Source organism: Sphaerodactylus townsendi, linkage group LG05 (assembly GCF_021028975.2).
Source record: "Sphaerodactylus townsendi isolate TG3544 linkage group LG05, MPM_Stown_v2.3, whole genome shotgun sequence".
Taxonomy (NCBI): Eukaryota; Metazoa; Chordata; class Lepidosauria; order Squamata; family Sphaerodactylidae; genus Sphaerodactylus; species Sphaerodactylus townsendi.
This window is the reverse complement of record NC_059429.1, coordinates 67,536,803-67,559,882: the sequence shown is the minus strand read 5'-3', so window position 1 is coordinate 67,559,882 and position 23,080 is coordinate 67,536,803. Positions and strand designations below refer to the sequence as shown.

The window sequence follows — 23,080 nt, the reverse complement described above, 5'->3', positions numbered from 1 at the left end:
TTTTATCCTGTGGGAACGGGATTGGCGTCGCGAGCCTAGGGACCTTGCAAGATCTCTCCTCCCCACCCTGGGCTCCCAGGCACTAAAAGCCCCATCATTCTCTCTCCCAGGGGAAGGGGGCCTTAACAAACAGTTCACTCCAATCAAGGCAAGTGCCTGAATCCCACCACTGTGTCTGCCCTGCTCTTGGCAGACACACACCTCCCAATGGAAGCCCCTCACCTGGACTGCTGCTTTTTAATCCTGGACTGCTGCTTTTAACCCAAAGTTTCAGTTTGGTCCCAAAAGTTACATGCCAAGAAAAGCGTGCCAGCCTCCAGTCTCCCAAGCTTTGTGAGGGAGGGGGGTACTTGTGGGGTGGTAGATGGTACTTACAGCAAATCAGGTTGACTCAAGAGGACCTCCCTGAAGCTCAGCCCCAGCTGGCAGAGCGCCTTGCGCACGGCCAGCCTGTGCAGAGTGACTCCCAATGCGTTTGCTGGCAGCCGCCTCTGGCTGGGCGAGGGGGGAGGGGGAGATGACGGCATGCGTGCCCACAGAGACGGCTCTGAGTGCCACCTTGGGCACCCATGCCATAGGTTCGCCATCATGGGCATATATTGTCTTCAAACACAGCTGAAGACCTGAAGCTGCCCCATGATATAGTCAGGTGGAGCTCAACCTTTTGTTGAATTGAAAATTGTCTGGGCTGACTGGAAGCAGCAGATCAGACTTGTTCCTATTCCAATATGGCCTGTTGTTCCTTTCCCTGAAGGAGAAGTGGAAGGGATGAAAGAAATCTTGTGATCTGTTCAGACTATTTTTGTCTGTAACAGTAGAAAAGATGCTAAATGGCATAGCATTCCTTTTTTACCCCCTTTGGCTTCAATCAAAATCTTTTTCATTCCTCAAAAAGTTTCCCCCGGCAAAGAATTTCTCAGTTGAGAGATTAGATTTGGAAAGGAAGTCAACCTTCCAACATTTAATACACAAATTGTGGTGAATAATGTTGGCTGCTTGAAGTTGGGCACTGAACCGGAGAGTGTCCTGAGACAAGGGGAAATAAAAGGGCTGCTCCAGTCACTAGGAGATAAAAAAAAAAATAAGGCCAAGGCCAATGGTGCAAAATAAAATTATACTTTGTTAAAATTCCCAAAATTCCTCACACTATGGACAGCTATCAGAACTTCTGCATTCTGTCCAATTTCTATATAGCCAGTGTGATATGGGCAGACAATCTTATGTAATGCCTGAATCCAGACCCCTCACCAACAAAAGGAAGTTGCTGAAGATCAAAAGAGACGTAGAATTTGTAGCAGATGCCTCTAAGACACTCAGATAAAAATTCTCATATTCTCTTTTTTGAAAATCACTGCAAGACCAAAAGATCCCCTGGAAGAAGGTTTCTGGTAAGATGCATAGGGAATTTTGGGAATTTTAACTGAGTAAAAATATTATTTAACTTTATTTGCCCCATTGACCTTGGCCTTAATTTTTATCTGAGTGTCTTAGAGGCATCTGCTACAAATTCTACTTCTCTTTTGATCTTCAGCAACTTCCTTTTGTTGGTGAGGGATCTGGATTCAGGCTTTACATAAGATTGTCTCCCATATCACACTGGCTGTATAGAAATTGGACAGAATGCAGAAGTTCTGATAGCTGTCCAAGGTCTTAACTAACTTATGCCTAAATGCTTATTTGCACACAGGTCCTCAAGGTGCTCATATTGCACTGGAACTAGCTCTAATAGCTAGGCTTCATGTGACTTCTTTAATACTACTTCATTTTTCTGTCGGGAGGTGATGGTGGTGTTTTAAGGCATTATTTTCCATCCTCTAATAAGGATGGAAAGCAGAGGTGTACTGGGGGGGAGGGGGAATGGCACCCGGGGCAACTAGTTTCTATCTCACTGTTTTTTCACTTACAAGATGGAGCTAACTATATCATGTTCAGGATAAAGATCTGTGAATTCATCTGCCATTTCCTAGACCATTTTTGTTCTAGAATGCTTCACTTGGGTCCTAGTGCTTTGGGGACAGAACTAGGTAGGCAGTAGGACCAAAGTGAAGCATTCTAGAACAAAGATCTGTCATCTTTGTCCTGAAGAAGAAGCAAGTCTCACCTGGAGTGAGCAGGGCTTTCTGACTCCTACTGGATTTTTTAAGATTCAGTTTAATATGCATAAAGCCTGCTTCAGAGCAAGTAGGAGGCATAACCCAAAGAGAATTACTTTTCTGCACTGAAAGAGAATATATCTATTATGCTAAGTAAACCTTTACCAATCTTACCTTATATTCCAGGTTGGGAATCAATGGAGGTGCCCACTCTCCATCCATCTCTTCATCCCAGTCATTTGGTTTTTCAAAATTTGGATCAGGGATCCTTTCTGGCTGGTCCCAGTCCTAACATAAGGTATATTATTCAAGATAATCAAATAATGTGATTAGCACAAACATAGATTTTTAGGGAAGAGGCAATTCAGCAGAGGTATATAGGGGAAAATGGCGCCCAGAGACAACTCCTTCTACGGGGCCCCCCCTGCCCCCCGGCTTTCAAAAGCTTTCATACGAAACATTCCCTTCTCACTAGACACAGTGTGTAATAGACTTCTCTCTGTGATACACCTCTGAAGATGCCAGCCACAGATGCAGGCGAAATGTTAGGAACAAGATCTACCAGACCATGGCTACACAGCCTGGAAAATCCACTACAACCAAATATCTGGAAGTTTCACTGAGAACTGAGCTCACTTTAATCAGTAACTACAAAAGGAAGAAAACAGCAACTAGACTCAACTCACCCATCGTAAAATGGGAATCATACTTAACTATCACTATGATGGTTATGAAAAAGGATATAAACCAAGAGTACTGTTTAAATTATTAAAGTAATTATCACAAAAATAATTGCAGATATCAAACTTCTAAAAGCTAATGCTGGAATCAGACCCAGCAGCAACTGATCAGCACGAGCAACAAGGAAGCAATGTACCAACTATGACTGAAATGACATCTAGTTTTTGATACACAAAGCAAAAAAAAAAAAGATACTGAAAGTCTTACATCTGGTTTCTTGTCCATGGGATCTTCAATAATCTCCCTTTCATCCCAGTAGTCAGGTTTTTGTGCATCAGGATCAATTATCTTTTTTGGAGGAAGGAAATCCCAGTGTTCTTCTAGATGGCCAGCTTCAGCCACATAATTATCAATCTTCACTTCATAAGTAAGGTCTGGACGAACGATCAGAGTGTACAGATGGGTAAAATCATCCGTCTCAAAGAAAGAAAGAAAGGGAATGGATTATTATAAGCAATAAACTTATTTTCCAATGTTTGAAATGAACTGACAGTTTTGCCGAAAAGAATATAATGAAGAAAAAAAAGGTTGGGAGATGGCGTAAATTTATTCCATCTCTGGTGAGCAGTGTGGAGACTCTAGAAATTGGGGATATTATGGTAAAATAATAACTGGGAGGGGCCTGCCTTGTATCTTGTTGCATGTTGTGGGGTAAAGTCCAAACGGTATATAAATGCTACCTCAGTTGCAAGACTCTTACTAACCTTTATGGCTTTTATTTTTTATTTACATTAGTTTTATTTTTAGTTGAGTATATTTTAAGTACAATATATTTGAGTATATCTATTTTAAAGGAGAGATGTAAAATTTCAAAAATAGTACCGTAATTATTTTAAAAAACGTTTCCCAGGAAAAAATGGAAATGTTGTAGAAAATTCAAATACATGTAATACTTGATTTCCTATCAAACGTAAACTTCTTTTACAGATTGAACAACATAAATACATCATTTATAGCTTAGCATATAAAATTTACTATTTAGCATATTTAGTGAATTTAAAAATACTAAAAAACTTTGTTTTTGTAAGAAAAGTTGAATGTATACCCAGATATGAAAAAGTTCAAAATGCTGCATCCTATGTTTTCATAGAACATGTTTCTTTAATTGGTGCCATCTGAGAAGCGGGGTGGGGGGAGTTGAAAATGAAAAAATAATGTTGTAGTTAACAAAAAACAATGCATATTTGGGCAGAAACTCTATAATAGAGATTCTGTCGGTAGGACTGTTAGCAAGTTTGGAGATTAAACTTCACACTACTAAAATGTGAAACTCCTTATAAGTGTATTGTCATTCAAGATGTTATGTTATGCTAAATTTAATTGGTATACCGCCCTCTCCCAAAGGGTTCAGTTCTTCAGTATAACATTACTGCTATAATTATTTACATTATTTAAGAAAAAAACTATTGAAAATAATGTATATGCCTACAGTATATTTTTTTCCTTTTGACAGTCACCTAAATTTTCCAGTTTTTTCATTTGCAAAGTCCTCAGAATTGTTCATGAGGTATATTTGGAAGGACTAAAATGCTTTGAAAGACAAGGTATTCCTCATTGTAAAAAGAGAAAATATTTCTTAGGATGTTTTCTCCAGTACTCTGCCTAATTTCCCAATTTTTTCCACTAAAAATCCCTGGAAGTCTTCACATTTTTCATGCTAAATATTTGGACTGTGCCTGTTCGCATTTATTAATTTCAGGTTCTGTTTATTAATTTCAGGTTCGCATTACTATTCAATCCAATAGTTTTGTTTAAGACACATTCTATACCTTAAAACAGGCTTTTTAATTTGTTTTTAGAAAAGGAAACCTCAGCATCAATTCAAGAAAATCATTTCCAGTGAGTTCCAATAATATGAAGCAAAAAGGAATTAGTTTAAAAATCTGATTATGCATGCAAACTTTTTTCTTATGATATAAAGACTGAGCGAACTTCTTACTAATATATACCAGTTGCTCCAGAACATCATTTATATTCTAGATTACTGCTTTAAAAATTAAGATAGTTGAGAGCATATACTCTGTTAATTTCCTTATACTGCTTGCGAACAGCAGTTCCACCTCTGCCTTTTAATCTAGAAGGCTGTAGCTCAGAGTCAGCTCCAGGTTTTGGGGGATCTTTGGCAAATGGCTCTGCCATGCAATAGTGCCCCAAGTCAACAAGCAATTGGACCAGCACCAGGATTGTTCTGGCAACAGTGGTGCCAAATGGCACCATCACCCAACTTCCCTAGGATGCCCTTGACGGAAGAATGGTACACTCCTATCTGGCATGACGGTCCTCTCCCACCAAGCACACAGCTTCAGGAATGGTGAGGGAACATGGAGTGCGCATGGAATGGTGCGCATGGAGTGGTGAGGGAAGACACATCTAGCCAGACACATCACCCTGACAATTACTGGATACTGCAGCCAGATAACCCTCACATTTGGTTGGCCAATGCTACAGGTGACTGGTACCAGCTGATTTGAATTTTTCAGTGACTTGCTTCTTCCCCTCTGTTCCCCAGAAGAGGGAAGAGGAGCTGCCTGCTATCCATTGAGATACACATGCCTGCATCCCAGGCTCAAGTACCTCCTTCTCCCCAATGTGTGTATAGCCTCATAGTGGCTGGTGTCACAAAACTCGCTCCTCCTTGCCATGGGGAGTAGAGAAGAGGAAGCAAGAAAGCAACCTGTGGCAAGCAGCAGCAGCTGATGAACCAAGTACCCCTGTGTATTGGGAAGAGGGTGGTGATGAAAGTCTCTCCCTTTTCTGCTAGTAGAAATGCTTCCGGTCTAGTAGAAAGTTTAGATTTAGTCCAAGCATGGATTTTTACATGCTTTCCCCTATTATTTCTGTGTGGAAATCAGCATCAAAAGAAGCCAGAATGATACAAAAGGAAATTAGCAGAAAAACAATTGAAAAATTAGCATTGAACAAAGCCAAAGCCTTTCGTAATTAACTATTATACCTCACATTTGATATCCTTATTGATCATATAGTAGTCATCTTTATAGTTAAAAATAACTTGCACAATCTTTTTGTCCTCTCCGCAAATATCGGGGCCTGGAAGGAAACAACAGTTCTTAGAGATATAAACGTAAATTATCAGATGTAATTATTGAGCCTGTCTTATGACACTTTATGTTTAATAGTACTTTAGCTGCATACTTCTAGCATCACAACCCATTTTTATTTATCTTTTTATATTGAGATCTACACTTTTTCATTTACCTTTGCTTTCCCTTATTTATTTCAGCCAATATCACTCATGTTGTATATTAGTGGAACGGTAGAGCCACAGTTGACAGGACCTACCCAGGAAAGAAATTTTGGAATTGTGGTGGACAACTGGCTGAAAATGACCGTTCAGTGTGTAGCAACAGTGAAAAGGCCATCTAAGTCTGGGAACTGTTAGGAAAGAATTTAAAACTAAAACCGCCAGTATTATAATATCCTTATATAAAAATATGGTGAGTCCACAATTGCAACATTGCTGTTTCTCAAAAAAAGAATTATCACACAGCTGAAAATAGTTCAGAAAAGAGCAACTAAAAATTGGAAGCCAAGCATGACACATAAAAAATGAAGGTGTGACTTCCTGGCACACAATTAGCACACATGCATTCCTTCGCCTTCTGGTGGTTTCTGCAGAGCTTGACTGGACAAAAAGAGCCTTCAGTCCACAGCTACTAGATGACCAAGGTGACCCATTTCCAGTGCATTTGCCTATTTACAGCTGCTACAGCCAATGGACATTGAGGCCAGGGATGGAAGGGAAAAAAATAGTAGCACAGCTTTCTGGTGACACACCTATAAGCACACACTGACATGCTCACACACTCACCTCTGGTGCCACCTGAAGAGTCCAACCGGGCAGAACAGGATTGGAAGCTTCCATTCCTAGCCAGCCTGTGAGCAAGGTGACACATTTCTGGGGGATTCATCTGTTTCCAACCACTGCAGCTAGTGGATGAGCTATGGCCAACACATTGCGGAGTGACATGTAAAGGGCACCATGTTTAGACTTGGAACCTGTAACAAGGCCCTTAAGTGAGCCCTGAAATAACCTGGCAACTTTACACCCCACCACTAAATATGTTAGACTATAGCTTGGAAAGAACACTCACTGTGCAATGGTACCACTAAATGTAAGACCACTAATTGTAGCAGCCAGAATATTTGTGACCCAATACTAAAAACTGCAATCTCTGCCAAAAGTAGACATTTGGTTGCATAGGATATGGCATGTTATGCTGGGTGCAGATGACACCCAGCTCATTCTTATGATGGAAGGCTGGCCAGCCTCTGCCCCTAAGTCTCTCCAGCATTGTTTAGAGGCCATGGCTGATTGGTTGAAAACGAGCAGACTGAAGCTGAATCCAGCAAAGACGGAGGTTCTTTGGCTTGGTTGGGGGAGAGACCTATGGACTTCCGGCTGCTAACCTTACGTGATGCGGCTTTAAAGCTGTCCACATAAGTAAAGAGTCTGGGCGTGACCTTGGACTTCAGCTTATCACAAGGACAGCCCAGACTGTGTTTTTTTTCATCTTCGCTAGGTATGGCAGCTGGCTCCATACCTCTCCAAACCCAACCTTGCCACTGTAATCCTTGCAATGGTCACTTCGAGAATAGACTACTGTAACTTGCTCTACACTGACCTACCTTTGTCTTCGATCTGGAAACTGAAACTCATCCAGAATGCAGCCGCACGGCTGCTTACTAGGGCAGCCAGTCGCGATCATGTAACACCAATCTTGAAAGAACTGCACTGGCTGCCGGTCAAGTTCCGGATCATTTTCAAAGTGTTGGTACTGACCTTTAAGGCTTTGAGCAGTAGTGGACCCCCATATCTCCAAGACCACATTGCCCCATATTACCCTCAAAGATCGCTCCGCTCATCAAAGGGGAACCACTTGTTGGTCCCTGACCTGAGAGTTCTCTGGCTGGCTTCAATAAAAGCCAGGGGTTTTTTGGCTCTGGCTCCGGCCTGGTGGAACAAACTGCAAGGGGATGTCAGAGCCCTGCAAGAGGTCTCGCAGTTCTGCAGGGCCTGCAAGACCTGGTTGTTCCACCAGGCCTTTTCCACCTTGCCAGCCGGATTGAACAGATTATAGTAATCTTTTTTCGGCCACTGGGGTGAGGGAGGGGGGAATCAGGATGATGAAAGGACTATAACAAGCCATCTATTTTATTGTAATAACTTAGTACTGTACAGGGTTTTTTATTGGGCATTAATATCATTGTTGTTTTTAATGTTTCTGTTTGAAATGTTTTAATTTATTTGTTGTGACCCACCCTGAGCTCTGCCAGGATAGGGTGGGATATAAGATTAATTGATAAATAAATAAATAATGGACAAAATGTCTTTGTTAAAGTACGAAGAGCCTAAGAACACAGATATTAATTTCTTCTTCATACAGCAATGATTACCATTTACTGAATATTGCAATATTAAACTCCAAAATGTGTAAGAAGCTGTAAGGCCTGAGCTGGTTAGCCCCAGATTAGCCTGATCTTGTCAGATCTCAGAAGCTAAGCAGGGTCAAAGCCTGGTTAGTATTTCAGTGAGCAACCTCCAAGAAACAACAGGGTTGTGATATGGAGACAGGCAATGGCAAGTCAATGGCAAAACGGCTCTTGCCTTGAAAACTCTAAGGGTCACCAAAGGTCTGCTGTGATATGATGACCCACAGAAAAAAAAGTTGTTAAAAAGACTTATCTTGATTTACACTACACAGTGTTTATACTGCATAGATTTTTAGAACTAGGACAGAAGTTCTACATTGCAGATTTTATAAGTGGCATATAGAAATGGTGCATCAGTATGACATTACTTTAATTAGCATTGAACGATTTGGATAAATTTTTCTATCATTTAAAATTTTACAAACATCAGGAGATTGGAGTACTTTCCTTCCAAAGCAGCATATAAGGCTTTTTAGTCTACAAAAAAATAACTAAGGGTTATGAAATTGTGAATGGTATTGAGACGGTAAATACAGACAATTTAGTCCTACTTTCTTAAGACTAGCCAGAGTAACACAACAACATTATTGGCAAAAGATTAATGACTGACAAAAGATAATATTTCGCACAACATACGGTATGGAACTAATTGCCAAAGGATGTATTGCTAATCCCTTAATGATGGAGGATAAGTGAATAAATGATTCTCAGCTATGATAGCAAAACTAAATCTTCATGTTGGCCCTTTCCCCACTTACCGTTTGCTGTGCACTACTCTCCCCAAATAGCGCGGGGTCCAGCAGCGCACCCCACGAGTTCGGGCAGCGACAACGCAGCCCCCTCCCCACTCTGCCGCTCTCGCGTCCCTTCAGCGCGCGTCATTTCTGGCGCTGAAAAAACGGCACCTTTTGATGACCCCGCACAGAGCATGGGGCAGAGGGGAACACGACCCCGCACCAGAAATGACTCGCGCTGAGAGTAGCGTGCTGCAAGCGGTAAGTGGGGAAAGGGCCGATCAGAGGCAAATATCAAATGCTGGGAACATACAATAGAGCAGAGCTGCTGTCATGATAGCTGCTTATCTACTCTTCCAGAAGAACCTGAGTTCCATGGATGGAAACAAATTACTGGGCTGTATGGAATCTTGGTCTGATCTGGTAAGGATGTTTCTATGTTCTTATGGAATAGAACATGCTGTGGGCTTACAGAGCAATTCTAAACACACTTACTAGGAAGTTTCTTTGAGTTTATAAATGCTTAGGACTGTAGCCTGATTCAATGTTTTGAAAATTAACAATAATTTTGCCAGGATCCCCCAGACTGTTCAGGGAAAGCCCTTTTGTTTTAGCAAAAGTCTGTGCTCAGAAACAGCAGTTCAGGTAATACAGGCCATCAGACATTTATGAATGAAACTGGAAAAACCACACCAAAATTTTTCGTCAGTTAAAAAGCAGAACACAAAGGTAGCCCTAGGAAATGTGAAAGAATTGAATCCTTCATCACAGTGGGATCAATTCTCCATGAATTAGCTTACTTCAAAAAAATTACTGTTTGAAAATTATATTCTTTGACCATTGGTAACAGACATTTTCAAGAGAACTTACCAAACATAATGTAATACCTGGTATCTTCATTCAAAGTCTCTTGATTCACATCTTCAGGGAAAAGTTTAATATAGGCACCACCACAGTCAACATGTTGGTCATATTTTACTGTATACTGAATCACTAAGGTTTGACCTTCATTATTGAATGGCCGAAACCTTGCTGACACTGAATAGTATTTTGTATCTTCAGTGGTCTGCAGGCCTATAAAGAAAAACAAATTAGACCAAACATCAAAGAAAGCTGCTATTAAAATCATTTTCAACTGAGATATGTTCCCTTGCTGTGTACAGTGACATCATTGTAACTCTAATCTGAAACATTTTGAAGTATCTACTTCTGCTACTCTGTTGCAAAGGGGAATGAAGACTGTAGCTCTACTCACCCCTGATGAATTATACCTGCTGCAGGGGTGGGAAGTTCAGCTTACTGTGTCTGTAGGAGGTATGCTGGTTTGGTGCCAGCAGAATAAAAGCACTGCCTGTTGGGGTGCCCATTTGTGAGTCTGGTGGGGGCAGGGTGAGCCATTCTTTTTTAAAAATGGCTTGAGGGGTGGGCTAGGGAGATGCAGGTGATTTCTTGGGAGATTGGGGTAAGTGTTTTTGCCCGGCAGTTGGGTACAGCGGGGAGACCCCCTTGCAGCTGCTGCTGGGTGTGGTGGTCAGTCTTGGTGGTGCACAGAGCTGGGGTGAGAGAATAGCCCTGCCTGCCTGAGAGAGTGGACTGTAATCTTAAGTGGCAGACAGGAGAGCAGTTTGCCAACATCCTCCTTTTGAGTAGAAGATGGAAGGTCTGACCTGCCTGCCATCTAGCATGGTCTGAGGTGGTATCTAATTTAGGGGCATAGTGTCTGAGGTCAGGGAGTTGGTTGATTAGGGGGCATGTGCCTTGATGGGAAAGGGGAGCCTGGGGACCATATTCCAGTGCTGGTGGGCAGAGAGAGCTATGGTGTTGGAGTGCAGAGAGCCAGATTGCAGAGAAGGAGTTCTAAATGTTTTTATGCTATCACCCCTTCTACTCTTCTCCCCAATCTTGGGACAACAGGGGTGCACGTCATTTCAGCTCCTTGGCCTGGAGATGCTGCTTGTGAATGCCAGGTGGGTCCAAAATAAATCTGTCCTCATCTAGGACTTGATCCTGTATGAGGGGACTGACCTGGGGGGTTGGCACTTACCCAGTCCTCATGGTATACTGGGGATCTGAGGGCAATGAAGCGGGTGGGACGACAGCCTGAGCACAGGTGGCAGAAATCACATTACGGATCTGAGCAGACACTGGTGAGACTGAGCAGACACTGGTGAGACCCATTATCAGGCCTACCAAGTGGTGGAGGCGAAGGTGTTCTTCTCTGCCCTCACTGCATTCACTAGTAGCCATCCAGCAGAGTTATTTAGGGTGGTTAATGGCTTGCTATCCTCCACTCAGAGGACTGCGGTCAGGGTATCCCCTGGTATCAGCTGTGATGATTTTGCTATGCGCTTTTGGGATAAAGTCACTCAGATCCTCACGGGATTGTACTCCACTGTTGAACAGTGTCCTGTGGAGGTGCCTGAAGCGGATTCTGATCCAGTTTTATTGGATCAATTTCAGTTTTTGAAGTCCAAGGATGTGGACAAGTTGCTTGCAGGGATATGGCCTCCTGGACCCTTGTCCATCCTGGCTGATAAAAGCAAGCTGGGGCATGGGGGTCTGGCCCAGTGAAATAAGGTGGTAAAATTCCTCTTTGATGGATATGGTAGTGTCAGTGCTTCCGAAAGAAGTGGTGGCTTGCCCCCATTCAAAGAACCATCTTTAGACCCTGTGGTGCTGGGCGATTATCGCCTGGATATCCCATTATTCAGCAAGGTCCTGGAACCAGTGCTGGTGGCTCAACTGCAGGTTTACTTGGAAGAAACTGATTTTCTGGACCCACATCAATCTGGTTTCTGGCATGGTTAAGGTATAGAAACAGCCTTGGTTAACCTGACGATGACCTTTATCGGGACAGATGCAGCTTTTAATACCATAGACCAGGGGTCTGCAACCTGCGGCTTTCCAGATGTTTATGGACTACAAATCCCATCAGCCCCTGTAAGCATGGCCAATTGGCCATGATGGCAAGTGCTGATGGGATTTGTAGTCCATGAACATCTGGAGAGCCACAGGTTGCAGTCCCCTGCCATAGACCATGCTTGACTGGCTCCAGGGAATGGGGGGCACTGTGTAACAGTGGTTCTCCTTCTATCTTTGGGGTTGGTTCCAGAAAACAGTATTGGGGGACTCATGCTCACAGTCCATTAAGCTCTCTTGTGGGGTTCCCCAAGGCTCAGTTCTGTCTTCTATGTTGTGAGTGTTGAGGGGTGTGGTATTGAAGTGGGGTTCAGTCCCCGGATAACTGTCATTTAGATTTTGCTGATCAGGCAGTGCCCTGACAGTGAGGTCATCAGGAGATTTGGAGTCATGTTATAAATATGCAGATGACACCCAGCCCTCTCTCTCAATTTCATCAGAGTAAAAAGAAGCGCTCCATGTGCTGGACTATTGCCTGGAATAAGTTATGGGCTACATGGGGACCAACAAACTGAGGCTGAATCAAGACAAGAAGAATGTTCTCTGTGTTCCAGGCTTCCAAGTTGGTGAAATCTTGGGGCATCTGGTTCTAGATGGGGTTGTACTGCTCCAGAAGGATTGGGTGCTCCTGGGTTTATTGCTGTCCTTTGAGGTTCAAGTGATAGCGATGGCCAGGGCCTTCCAGCAGCTCCGTCAGGTTCACCAGTTCTGCACAGTTTTGGCAAAGGGGACCTGACCACAGTGTTACATGTTCTAGTAATCAATTGGACTACTGTAATGCACATTACATGGGGCTGCTCATGAACAGTCTGGAAACTGGAGTAGATGCAGCGTACAGCAGGTAGGCTGGACGCACATTATGCTGGTCCTTAAGGAACTGCACTGACTCCCAGTTCACTCCTGGGCCCAATTCAAGGTGTTGCTGTTGACGGATGAAGCCTTAAATGGCTTGGGCCCAGCTTATCTGAAGGAGCACCTGCATGTACCTGCCTGGGAAACTGAGGTGATGGGGGAAGCATTCCTGGTGGTACCCCACCTCTGCTGAGGTACAGGGGATGGGACATGCAGAAGGGCTTTCTTTGTGATTACCCCCAGGCTTTGGAATTGCCTCCTCTCGGAAATCCAACATGCACCCACCCTTTATGAGTTTAGAGCAGGGGTAGGGAACCTGCGGCTCTCCAGATGTTCAGGAACTACAATTCCCATCAGCCCCTACCAGCATGGCCAATTGGCCATGCTGACAGAGGCTGATGGGAATTGTAGTTCCTGAACATCTGGAGAGCCGAAGGTTCCCTACCCCTGGTTTAGAGGCATGGCAAAGACCTTTCTCTTTGCCCAGGTAATTGATTAGCCTCATTGGAAACCGCGTCTACAGCTGCTGGTCTGGGGTGGGGGTGGAGTTATTTTAATGTTATTTTTATTGTTGTTTTAATTGTTATATTTTATTTATGATGTTTTATTGTGGTTTTTAGCCTGTGTAAATCACCTAGAGACTGGAATATGAGGTGGGGTATAAATTTTTATAAATAAATACATCTAAAAGCATTGGAGCTATTTAGACAATGCATATTGGCATCCTTAGTACCCACCTAATAAAGAATAACATAAAATTGTTACTTTTTGCTAAATGAGTGTTTCAATCAGTGATTGGCAACATGTGTCCTCTGGGCGAGTTGTAGGTCATAAAGAGATTCCATCTGGTCCACATGATGCTACAGGTCTGCACAGCTGCTGTCAGCACTATCACCCACAATGCTTGTCTGTTAAGCCTGCTCAGTTTTATCTGAGCAAGTTCAATAGTCAAACCTGGAAACATGCTCAAAGCAGCTCACAAATGGAAACATATGCAGCTGCAGAGACATGGAATCATAGCAAATCATTGGAAACACAGATCATAAAGGTAAGGTTTAAGGTAAATCATTTTTATGATGCTTGTTAATATTATTGTAAATGGGTTAGAGTCATAAGGAAAAGATAGTGTATTGGTGCCTGAAATAAATATTATATCTTTATCATATACCGTCCTTCCTTCAAAGAACTCAGAGCATGTATTAGGTTCGCTCTTCTTCCATTTTCCCCACAACAACCCTGTGAGGCAAGTTGGGTTGACAGAAAGTGGTTGACCCACAATTGCCCAATGAACTTCATGACTAGGTAGGAATTTGAACCTGGATCTCCCAGAAATGTAAAATTTAATTTTGAAGACATGGGGGGAAAATGAAAAGTTGGGAGACATTTGTACATATGCAATATTTACTTTCCAGTCAAACCTAAACATATGTTTATGTTCCAAATAACATAAATGCATTATTTATAATTAGTTAGCATATAATTTCGTACAATTTTGCATATTAATACTAGAATACATAATTTTCTACAAATGGGATTGCTAATATATTCAATATTCAGTATGCAAACTGGTACACCTATGGTGGCCACCAAGCCTAGAGGAAAACTTCCATCCATTTAATAGAGGCTTATGTGTGGCAATGGGCAGCTAAAGTTTCTTTATGTTATTTATATTTATAGAGATAAGTTATTTATAGAGACAAATAACACCGCATGGTAAGTAACATTCCAGTAAACCTCTATGGAAGAGATGGGATAGAACATTCTTTCTTCAGGCAGTTGGCAACATTAGCTGTTGCACTTTATGCTATCTTAGCACATATAACAGCTTTTGAATATCAAGTTAAACTTCCTAACATTGAAAACACTGAACTTTTATAATATATTAACATAAACATTACAGTATATTTATTATTATCAGTTATTCACATTTGAACAATAAATACATTTTTGGAAATATAATATATATGTTTACAGTATGTGTAAGAAGGGTTATTATCAAATACCTCAGCCTTTCTTCTGTAAAACATTTCACACTACCTATTTTCAGGGAGTAAGACCGAATTCTAAAATAATTTTACTAATTCTACAAATGGAAAATGTTTAATTTTAAGTGCTTTACTTCAGGAATGTTCAGAAGGCTTTTTTCTCCTCTACTTGCTTCTGGCTTCCAGCAACAAATCCTCGTGGTATACCATAAACTGCTACTAAAAGCACCATCTGTTTCAAAGAACGGTTTGCCATGCTGGGCAAGGTTGGTCATCTGAGAAAACAGTCCAAAAAGCACGCAAGAAAGAGTGGCATGGATCTTTAGCTCTTAGCCAGCATTGAAAGAGCCTTGCAGAAAAAAAGTGCATGAACACATGCTAAAAACAACACCACCACACACACAGTAGAGAATATTCAAGGCAAACTGCACTTTTCATAACTGCTCTATCACGGACAATACCTTTATCTTTTTCTCTGTCTCCATAGAACCTCCCTGCAGATATTCGAAATTTACCATAATCAGTTCTGTGTTTAGACTGAACCCACCGTTTCTGCCATTCATCTGGAAAAAGAGAAGTTTACCAGTAGCTACCAGTAGTAAAAAAAGGTTTATCAAAAGATAATTATTTTGCAGAATGTGAAATATGACTATTCTATATGATATTGTACAAATAATTTACAAACATAATTATTTTACAAATAAACACATGGCTATAATATGCATGAACCCATTGATGGAGAGTTTAATAGTACCATAACTGGCCTAGCAGTGATTTGATAAATATGGCTGACTAACACCCAATCTACAACCTGAGGCAGCTCGGGACAGCACTGCTGCTGCGCTGCCTCCAGAGGGCTTCCAGGCGGTGTGGGGAGGCAGCTAAAAGAAAAAACCCCCAGCCACCTTGAAGCCCTCCATAGGATTTAACAGTTATGCCACCCTTTTGTGTGACATAAGGCTGAAGCCATAGCATTCCAGGCCCTAAAGCCTGGGTGGAAGGTGACAACAGTTGGCTTCACCCCCAGGAATGCTCCGGCCAGTCCCTGTCAGTGTCTGATCAGATGCCAGCATTGCTCTGCAGCGTTGCTCACTTCTGGGTTTACCATCATGGAGCTGTGGGGTGCCAGTCACCAGTGCCTTTCCCCTCTCAGCTGGCAGGGGTGCCCCTTACATTGGCAGAGGGGAAAAATACATCAGTGTAGCCCAGCACTGCTCCCAAAGCCCATTCCCCCCCCCCAAAAAAAATCTGGATTGGACTGCCCATTCATTCACTAACAAACATAGTTAGCTAGAAATTTATAATTTTTTATAGACAGAGCAAGTGGGACAGATGAAATGTTTAAATCTAAAGGACCACCCAGATAATAAGAAATGGGCTTATGGATATTTGGACAAAAAGATAAAAGACCGAGCTAGTTTCACCATTAATGTCCCCATTAGATGCCTATTATGATAAAAATATGAAAAAGAATAATGACAACATCATTTATAATGAGATTTATTAATACACAAAGGAATATAAGGTGAAGGAAAGGAAAGATGAAGGAAAGGAAATGCAATGGTTGCTATAATTCCAAATAGCTTCAAGATTAAGGAGAGAACTGAAAGTGACAAAGGAGCATTAAGGGAGTTGACAGAATTTGTCATAGAAATTACACAACAAAAACAGCTAGGAAGAATATACGATTCTATTAAAATATGAGACAGAAACAGAACAAGTGAAAGAACTTTTGGTGAAATAGATGCAAAACTTTCAAGAAGAAATATCTTTTCAACAATGGGAATCCTTATGCATGAAAGACATTACATTTACAATTTGTCAATCACTGAGAGAAAATTGGTACAAGATGTTTTGCAGATGGTACATTTCTGTGGAAGACATTGCAAAGGTGAACAAAAATCTGAAAGGAACTTATTGGAAATGTCAAGAAGAAAATGGATCACTTTACCATATGTGGTAGACTTGTAAAAAAGTAAAAAAATCTGGAAATATATGCAGAAATAAAATATTGAAAATTAAATTTCAAATGGACATAAATATTTTATTTCTTTCTAAAACTTGGAATGTGACAAATACCATAGTGACAAATACTACTTTTTATATAGATGTAATTTTCTTTTGTTTTTATCTGTAAAGGTTTATTCTTATGTTTACTTTTATATTTTGTTTTGTTATTCTTTTTAATATAAAATCAATTTTAAAAATTAAAAAACCAACATACTTAGTTTAGGAGCCTACACAACAGCATCTAGTACTTCTTCTCTTTAATTTATCAACAGAAAAAATACTTATTCAAGTCAGAATGAAATATTTGTGTAATTAAATAATGAAAACTAACCCACACTGAATGAAGGCCTGTCTTCTGTGGCTTATTTACATATATTGGTTGCTATAGATATTTCTGCAAGTTTCCAAAATGGCTCAAGCCCTGCTTTGACATTTTTTTCCTGAAGCTTGTATTTTTTATATTTTTAATGGAATTGCCCTTTAGCCCAAGAACACATGGACAGGACCAAACATAAAGTCTTTACCAGTCATCAGTTTGATTATGCAGAGAACTTTTAACAGAAGTCTCCACCTTTATGGCACTTTTTGTATTAATAACATGTTAAAAGAGTTTTAAAACACTTCAGATTTTATGTCATATAATGAGATGACAAACCTTTAAAATCATCATGAAGTGTTTTGAAACACTAGTCCATAGGCATATTAGTTCTTGCCTTCCAGATACATTTGATAAACATCAGTTTGCATATCGGACTAATAGATCTACAGAGGACGCCATTGCCATTAGTCTCCACACTGCTTTGACGCATCTGGAATGACAGGGGAATTCTGTGCGAATGCTCTTTGTGGACTTTAGTTCCGCATTTAATACAATCTTGCCACAAAGACTGGTGACAAAACTTATGGATCTTGGACTCTCACATTCAATCTGTTTGTGGATTAGGGACTTCTTGTCTGGACGTTCCCAGAGGGTTAGACTGGGAAATCGGGTTTCCTCAGTTCTTACTCTAAATATGGGAACGCCACAGGGCTGTAATAATGTTAGAGTCGCTATTATTGTTCACCCTTTATACATATGATTGTACCCCTGTCTATCATAGTAACACCATTATCAAATTTGCTGATGACACAATGGTGGTGGGGCTCATCTCTGGAGGGGGATGAGTGCCTATCGGAGTGAGGTAGACCGATTGCTCTCATGGTGCAGGGAAAATAACCTGGTTCTTAATATTAACAAGACAAAGTGGACTATAGTGGACTATAGAAGGAATAGCTTAGAAAGTCAGCCCTTGACTATAAATGGAAATCAAGTAGAGCAGGTGGCTAGTTTTAAATTTCTGGTTGTTATGATTAAAGAGGACTTGACCTGGGGCGCCAGGACTCGTCACAAGGTGGTTAAGAAGGCCCAGCAAAGACTGTATCACTATCTGAGACTTCTTTAAAGGAAACAACTGAATGGAAGAGAAACTCACAAAGGAATTGTCCCTTTTACCACTGTGCTATAGAGAATGTCTTAACCTACTGCACCTGTGTATGGTTCTCCAGTTGCACAGTGGCAGATAGGAAGGTGCTCCAAAGGGTGATCACTACTGTACAGAGGATTATCGGCTGCCCTCTCCCCTCCTTGGAAGAACTCTATAATTCCCAAAGCCTAAAGAAAGCCCAAAATATTCTGAGAGACCCATCTCATCCAGCACACTCTCTTTTTGAACTGTTTTTGAACTGTTACCATCTGGCAGACGATACAGGTTTATAAAAACTAGGACAAAGAGGCTTAGAGACAGCTTCTACTCTAGAGCAGGGGGTATGCTGAACTCCATGGCTTCGTGTTGATGTGTTTGGGGCTGGGTAGGGATGGGTGGAGGAAGGGGAAAGTGAGGATGGGGTAAGAGTCTGAAATTGTGTGCATAGAGGAATGCTGCTGTAAATTTCGTTGTGTGTGCACAATGACAATAAAACGCTTATGCTTAAAATTATTTATTTTAAAGTCCTGGAATTACATTTAGTTAAAATATATATTTTATTCACGAATGCGTCACTGAATAGCAAACCCTGTATTTAACTACATCTGAAACATAACTACTCCTGAATCTCAAAGGACTAGTAGTGCATGTTGAATCATGTTTGGTGATTACTCTGCTTTAGGACATGTTTATATCACTCGACCCAAGACTCAACAGTCAATCAAATAAAGAGAATGATACAATTAATTCTCACAATCCACTTTATGAAGCAAAGACCAATTCAAGATAGTGACTATTTAGTCAGAATAAGTGCCTGAGAAAGATTAATCTCCCAAAGAAAGTAAAATGAAAAAAGAGAGAACAAATTGTAATCTTCCCACGGGATATAGGCACCTTAATGTTCTAATGGGATATGAAGATAAGAGGCTGGGAGAAGAAACTTATATCTTCATCTTTCCCAATGAAATCATGCTCCAATTCTTGAAGAACAAGCAAAGCCAAATTAAACAAAGAGCCAAAAACCCAACATCACATTATTAATGTATTGATCTCTCCTCCATATTCAGAAATAATATACATAAATTATAGTCTGACAGAAGTGGCTAAGTGCAGCCTAAAAGGGAGGAGACTGAAATTAATATCTCCAATTCACTACTACATCCACGTATCTACTGCTTTTGAATATATTCAGAATAGTCAGGAGAAATTTAATTTGGAATCCGCTGATTTCAGTTGTTTTCATAAATAAAGATAGGTGAGAATAGTAGTTCCAGACACAGGACTTTTGTAAGTGAATTAAGCTCTGGGATTCCAGATGCATCAGCTGGTAAAGACCTCATGTTCCTCTATTACTTCCATGCATTACTTGGAATTCTTTTAATAAAATTGATTATTGGTTCTCCTTCTCACAACCCCCCCCCCATCTAGTTTTGTCATTTTTGTATGAAACTCTCCATGTAGGTGAGCAAAATAATGAACAGTGAGATCAGTTTCAGACATTTACTGTAAATATCAAATTCAAGTAACTGTTAAAATATGCTTCAATAACTAACATTGTCTACTGACTGCAAAATAGGTAAAATGTTTTACTAAAATATAAATAAATATATATCCTCATTCACATGCAAAATAAATATCTTCATATACTGTCCTATGAAATCACACAAGGAAGCATTTTTATGAAAAAAGGCTATATGTCAATATGTCCTTATTAAGGCAGTCCTCCCCCACGTCACTTACCCTCATCATCAAACTCTTCTCTAAAATACTCTTTTATTATTGTATGTTGAGGTTCCTCTAATTGGGTGGAAGAACTGGCACCACTGCCAAATACTGTCCCTATCAAAAGGACTCCAAAACAAACCAGTTTTATTACTGATATCATAATAACTTAGTTAAATTAAAGTGGCAGGAGCCTTTTCTAAACTGCAATAGCAGGACTTTAGAATCGTTTACTATGAAAAAATCTGCGTCTGAACCACAGCTACTATTGGCACCACTCTGATACCATGATTAGCTGATGGAACCTTCTCACTGGCTGGAATCCATGAATAATTATATTGCAGGGGCCAATCAGTGTGTACCACACAACCAAGTGCACAAAATGTTATGTAGAATGTCTCAAAGGAAATGGATTTTGAAGACACAGGTGTTCTAGCCTAATTCAGACTGAGCCACACCTTGTAAGTAGTTTAGTGTCAGCAAGAGGCAATAAGTACTAACCTTCTGCTGTACATTATTATTTGGAAATATGCTCCGTGATCCAGATATTTCTTTCTTTTTTTTAACTGAGAAGAATGCAATCCAAATGTTCAGTTGTAGATGTAAGTAGCATGACATGACTCAGCAACAACACAATTATTTCTCTACAACCATTGTTTTACTTCAGAGTGTGATGTTAAGTATCTCTTTCATATCCTGACTTTTCCCCGTAAAAGTCTTCAGTTTGCAATGTAAATCTGCTGGTAGAATTATTTTAATTAGCATGGTACAGTATAATTGTGGGAACTTTCAGAATAACTTTTTAAAATAAATTGCTGAATTAACTATAAAGAACTTCTATGAGAATAATGCTAAAATACAGAATTAGGATTTTGGAGTACAAGAAGATTATAACCAAGTAGGTAGGAGCCATGAAAACATAAAAGTATATTTACAAAGGCTATGGATGAAGCAAAAAAACTTGATGTAAGTTAATATGAGAGGAGTGACATCAGCACAGAGCAAGGTCAAAGAACAAATTCACTATGCACAGAATGATATGAAGGAGAATGTGATTTATTTATTTGTATTCCGTTCTATCACAAAGGCTCAGTACAGTTAACATATTTTAAAACAGACACTAAACCTAATGATATAAAATGTGTATATATTTTACTTAATGTAATTCCCTACTATGTGGTGGCTAGCTGCCTGGGGAAAAAAGTCCCATTCCTTTAATGGGATATTACGTACCATGTGATTTATATCCATGCCATAAAAACCATTTCCTCACATTAAGCCTCTATTAAAACATCAATATATTTTTCCAGGCCTGTTGGCAACCCTGAAAGAAGAAATTCCCACAGTAGGAGGAGTCAACTTTGGCCTTTTGTATCCTGATTCTCTCTTGGAATACTCAATTATAGCTGTTGCCGTGTTTTACATTTACTGAGAAAAAGTACATACTCAGAATTCTCTTAATAGTTAAGTAAGTAATAATTAGTGTTAAAAGTATCCTGAGTACAGTATTCTTGCTTAAGAATATCAAAAATAACTTGGAGGATCAGATCATGGTCCAACTAGTCCAGTTTTCTTTGCAAGAACTGCAGAAGTCTTCAGGCCCTGCACAGTCCACCAGAAATCAGCGAACAAACTATGATCTAACTTCTGAATGGACCATTATCTAGCTATTAGGGACATAACATGTGACCTAGCGAAAAATCATGAGAATCCCTATTTTGCAACCACGTTTGTGTGCCACTGGGGCACCACAAACCATCTGATACGTGGTGTTTGTGGTCCTGCCTATAGACTATGACACGCTCTACAGCATCATGGTGAGTCCAGTTCCGCTTCATTCCGATGTAAAAACCATATGAAATCATGAGGATCCGTTTTAAATAATCTGGATCCGACTTTTACGCAGTCCCTGAAAACTGAAACAGTCCACAGTCTTCTGCCCCATCCTCCCCCCAAAACTCTACAAGTTATTTTAGCGACAAGCTTCCTTTCCAGCTGAGTTCGGCGAAGGCGACTGTCATCGCCGAACTCGCAAAGTTTCTGTACATTTAAAAACGGCATAGAACAGAAAATCTTGCCTTACCCGTCACTTCAGTATTGTCAAGAGAACATCTGCCTGGCTCTGGCCAAACCTCGCGCAAATTGCACGTAGCAGCTTTTCAATACCGGGCAAAGGCTGCCTCTCCCACGCTGCTCGGCCCGCTCGAGACAATTCAGTAACTTCATTGCTCTATCCTACGCAATGCAACAGCACTTTCGGCTTCCTCGGAACAATCACACGAGTTCCAATCTGATTGATTTACAACGGCAATAACCACGGGTCTCTCTTCATAACAACTCCCTCTCTTCGGTTTGAGGTTCTTATAACAGATGTAAACATTCCCTCCACGGTGTCTGAGAAAGGAGCTCAGTTCACGAAGGCTTATGCTGAGAAATATGAGGGGCCACAAGACCCGTTGAGCTGTAGCTTTTAAGGGCATCTTCGGAGGGAATTTTTTCCCGTTCTCCTCCCCACCCCCTATTGTCGGCCGTGGCCATCACTTCGCAAGGGATCCGAGCGCGCCCCCTAACGACTTCTCAGGACTCCACCCTTCATCTATAAGCCACGCCCCACACTCCTTATCTCCTCCCACTTGTCAGTCCCGCGGGTTGTTTTCCCGACACTGCAACAACAGCAGCAGCACCTCCTCCTGGTATCGCGCGGCCTCATCCGGGCCTCACCCATTCACGGTGCGCGAGCGTTCTGTCCCTCTGCTCCCCCGCCCGCCCGCAGGACCAGCGTTCGCTCCAGTTGGCTGTTTGGCATCTTACCGGCTCCTAACATGGCGTCCATCATGGAGGGCCCGCTGAGTAAATGGACCAACGTGATGAAAGGCTGGCAGTACCGCTGGTTCGTGCTCGACTACAACGCGGGGCTGCTCTCCTACTATACGGTGCGTGAGGGAGAGGCCCACTCCGGGACAAATTGGGGGGGGGGGGAGGGAGAGCGGTTTGTCAGGCTGCCTACTTGCCAGGGGTAGAAGGTGGGGGCTTCTGAGAGAGGGAGTGTCGTGATCTCAGGCAAGCCAATAAGGATAAGGAAAGCTTTAGTGGTAGCCAATAGGGAGGTA

The 23,080-nt window shown here is 41.2% G+C and overlaps 2 protein-coding genes across 4 annotated transcripts in view; one reads left to right on the top strand and one right to left on the bottom strand.

Moving 5' to 3' along the window:
* LOC125433981 (calreticulin-like) overlaps positions 1–22,919 on the bottom strand; it is a 28,707-nt gene extending 5,788 nt beyond the window's left edge. The window contains exons 1-6 of one of the 3 annotated variants that reach the window (XM_048498969.1): positions 22,782–22,919; positions 15,237–15,338; positions 9,890–10,093; positions 5,788–5,882; positions 3,042–3,251; positions 2,268–2,381 (exon numbers count right to left, since the gene is read on the bottom strand). In XM_048498969.1, coding sequence (XP_048354926.1) covers positions 2,268–2,381; positions 3,042–3,251; positions 5,788–5,882; positions 9,890–10,093; positions 15,237–15,338; positions 22,782–22,806 — 750 coding nt within the window. In that variant the 5' untranslated portion in view covers positions 22,807–22,919. Of the gene's footprint in view, positions 1–2,267; positions 2,382–3,041; positions 3,252–5,787; positions 5,883–9,889; positions 10,094–15,236; positions 15,339–19,988; positions 20,149–22,781 lie in introns of those variants that run through there. The other 2 variants (XM_048498968.1, XM_048498970.1) reach the window with 2 other exon arrangements.
* OSBPL9 (oxysterol binding protein like 9) overlaps positions 22,771–23,080 on the top strand; it is a 96,038-nt gene continuing 95,728 nt past the window's right edge. Inside the window, 1 exon segment of the mRNA XM_048498967.1 lies at positions 22,771–22,903. Within this exon segment, the coding sequence (XP_048354924.1) occupies positions 22,793–22,903 (111 nt within the window). The 5' untranslated portion in view covers positions 22,771–22,792.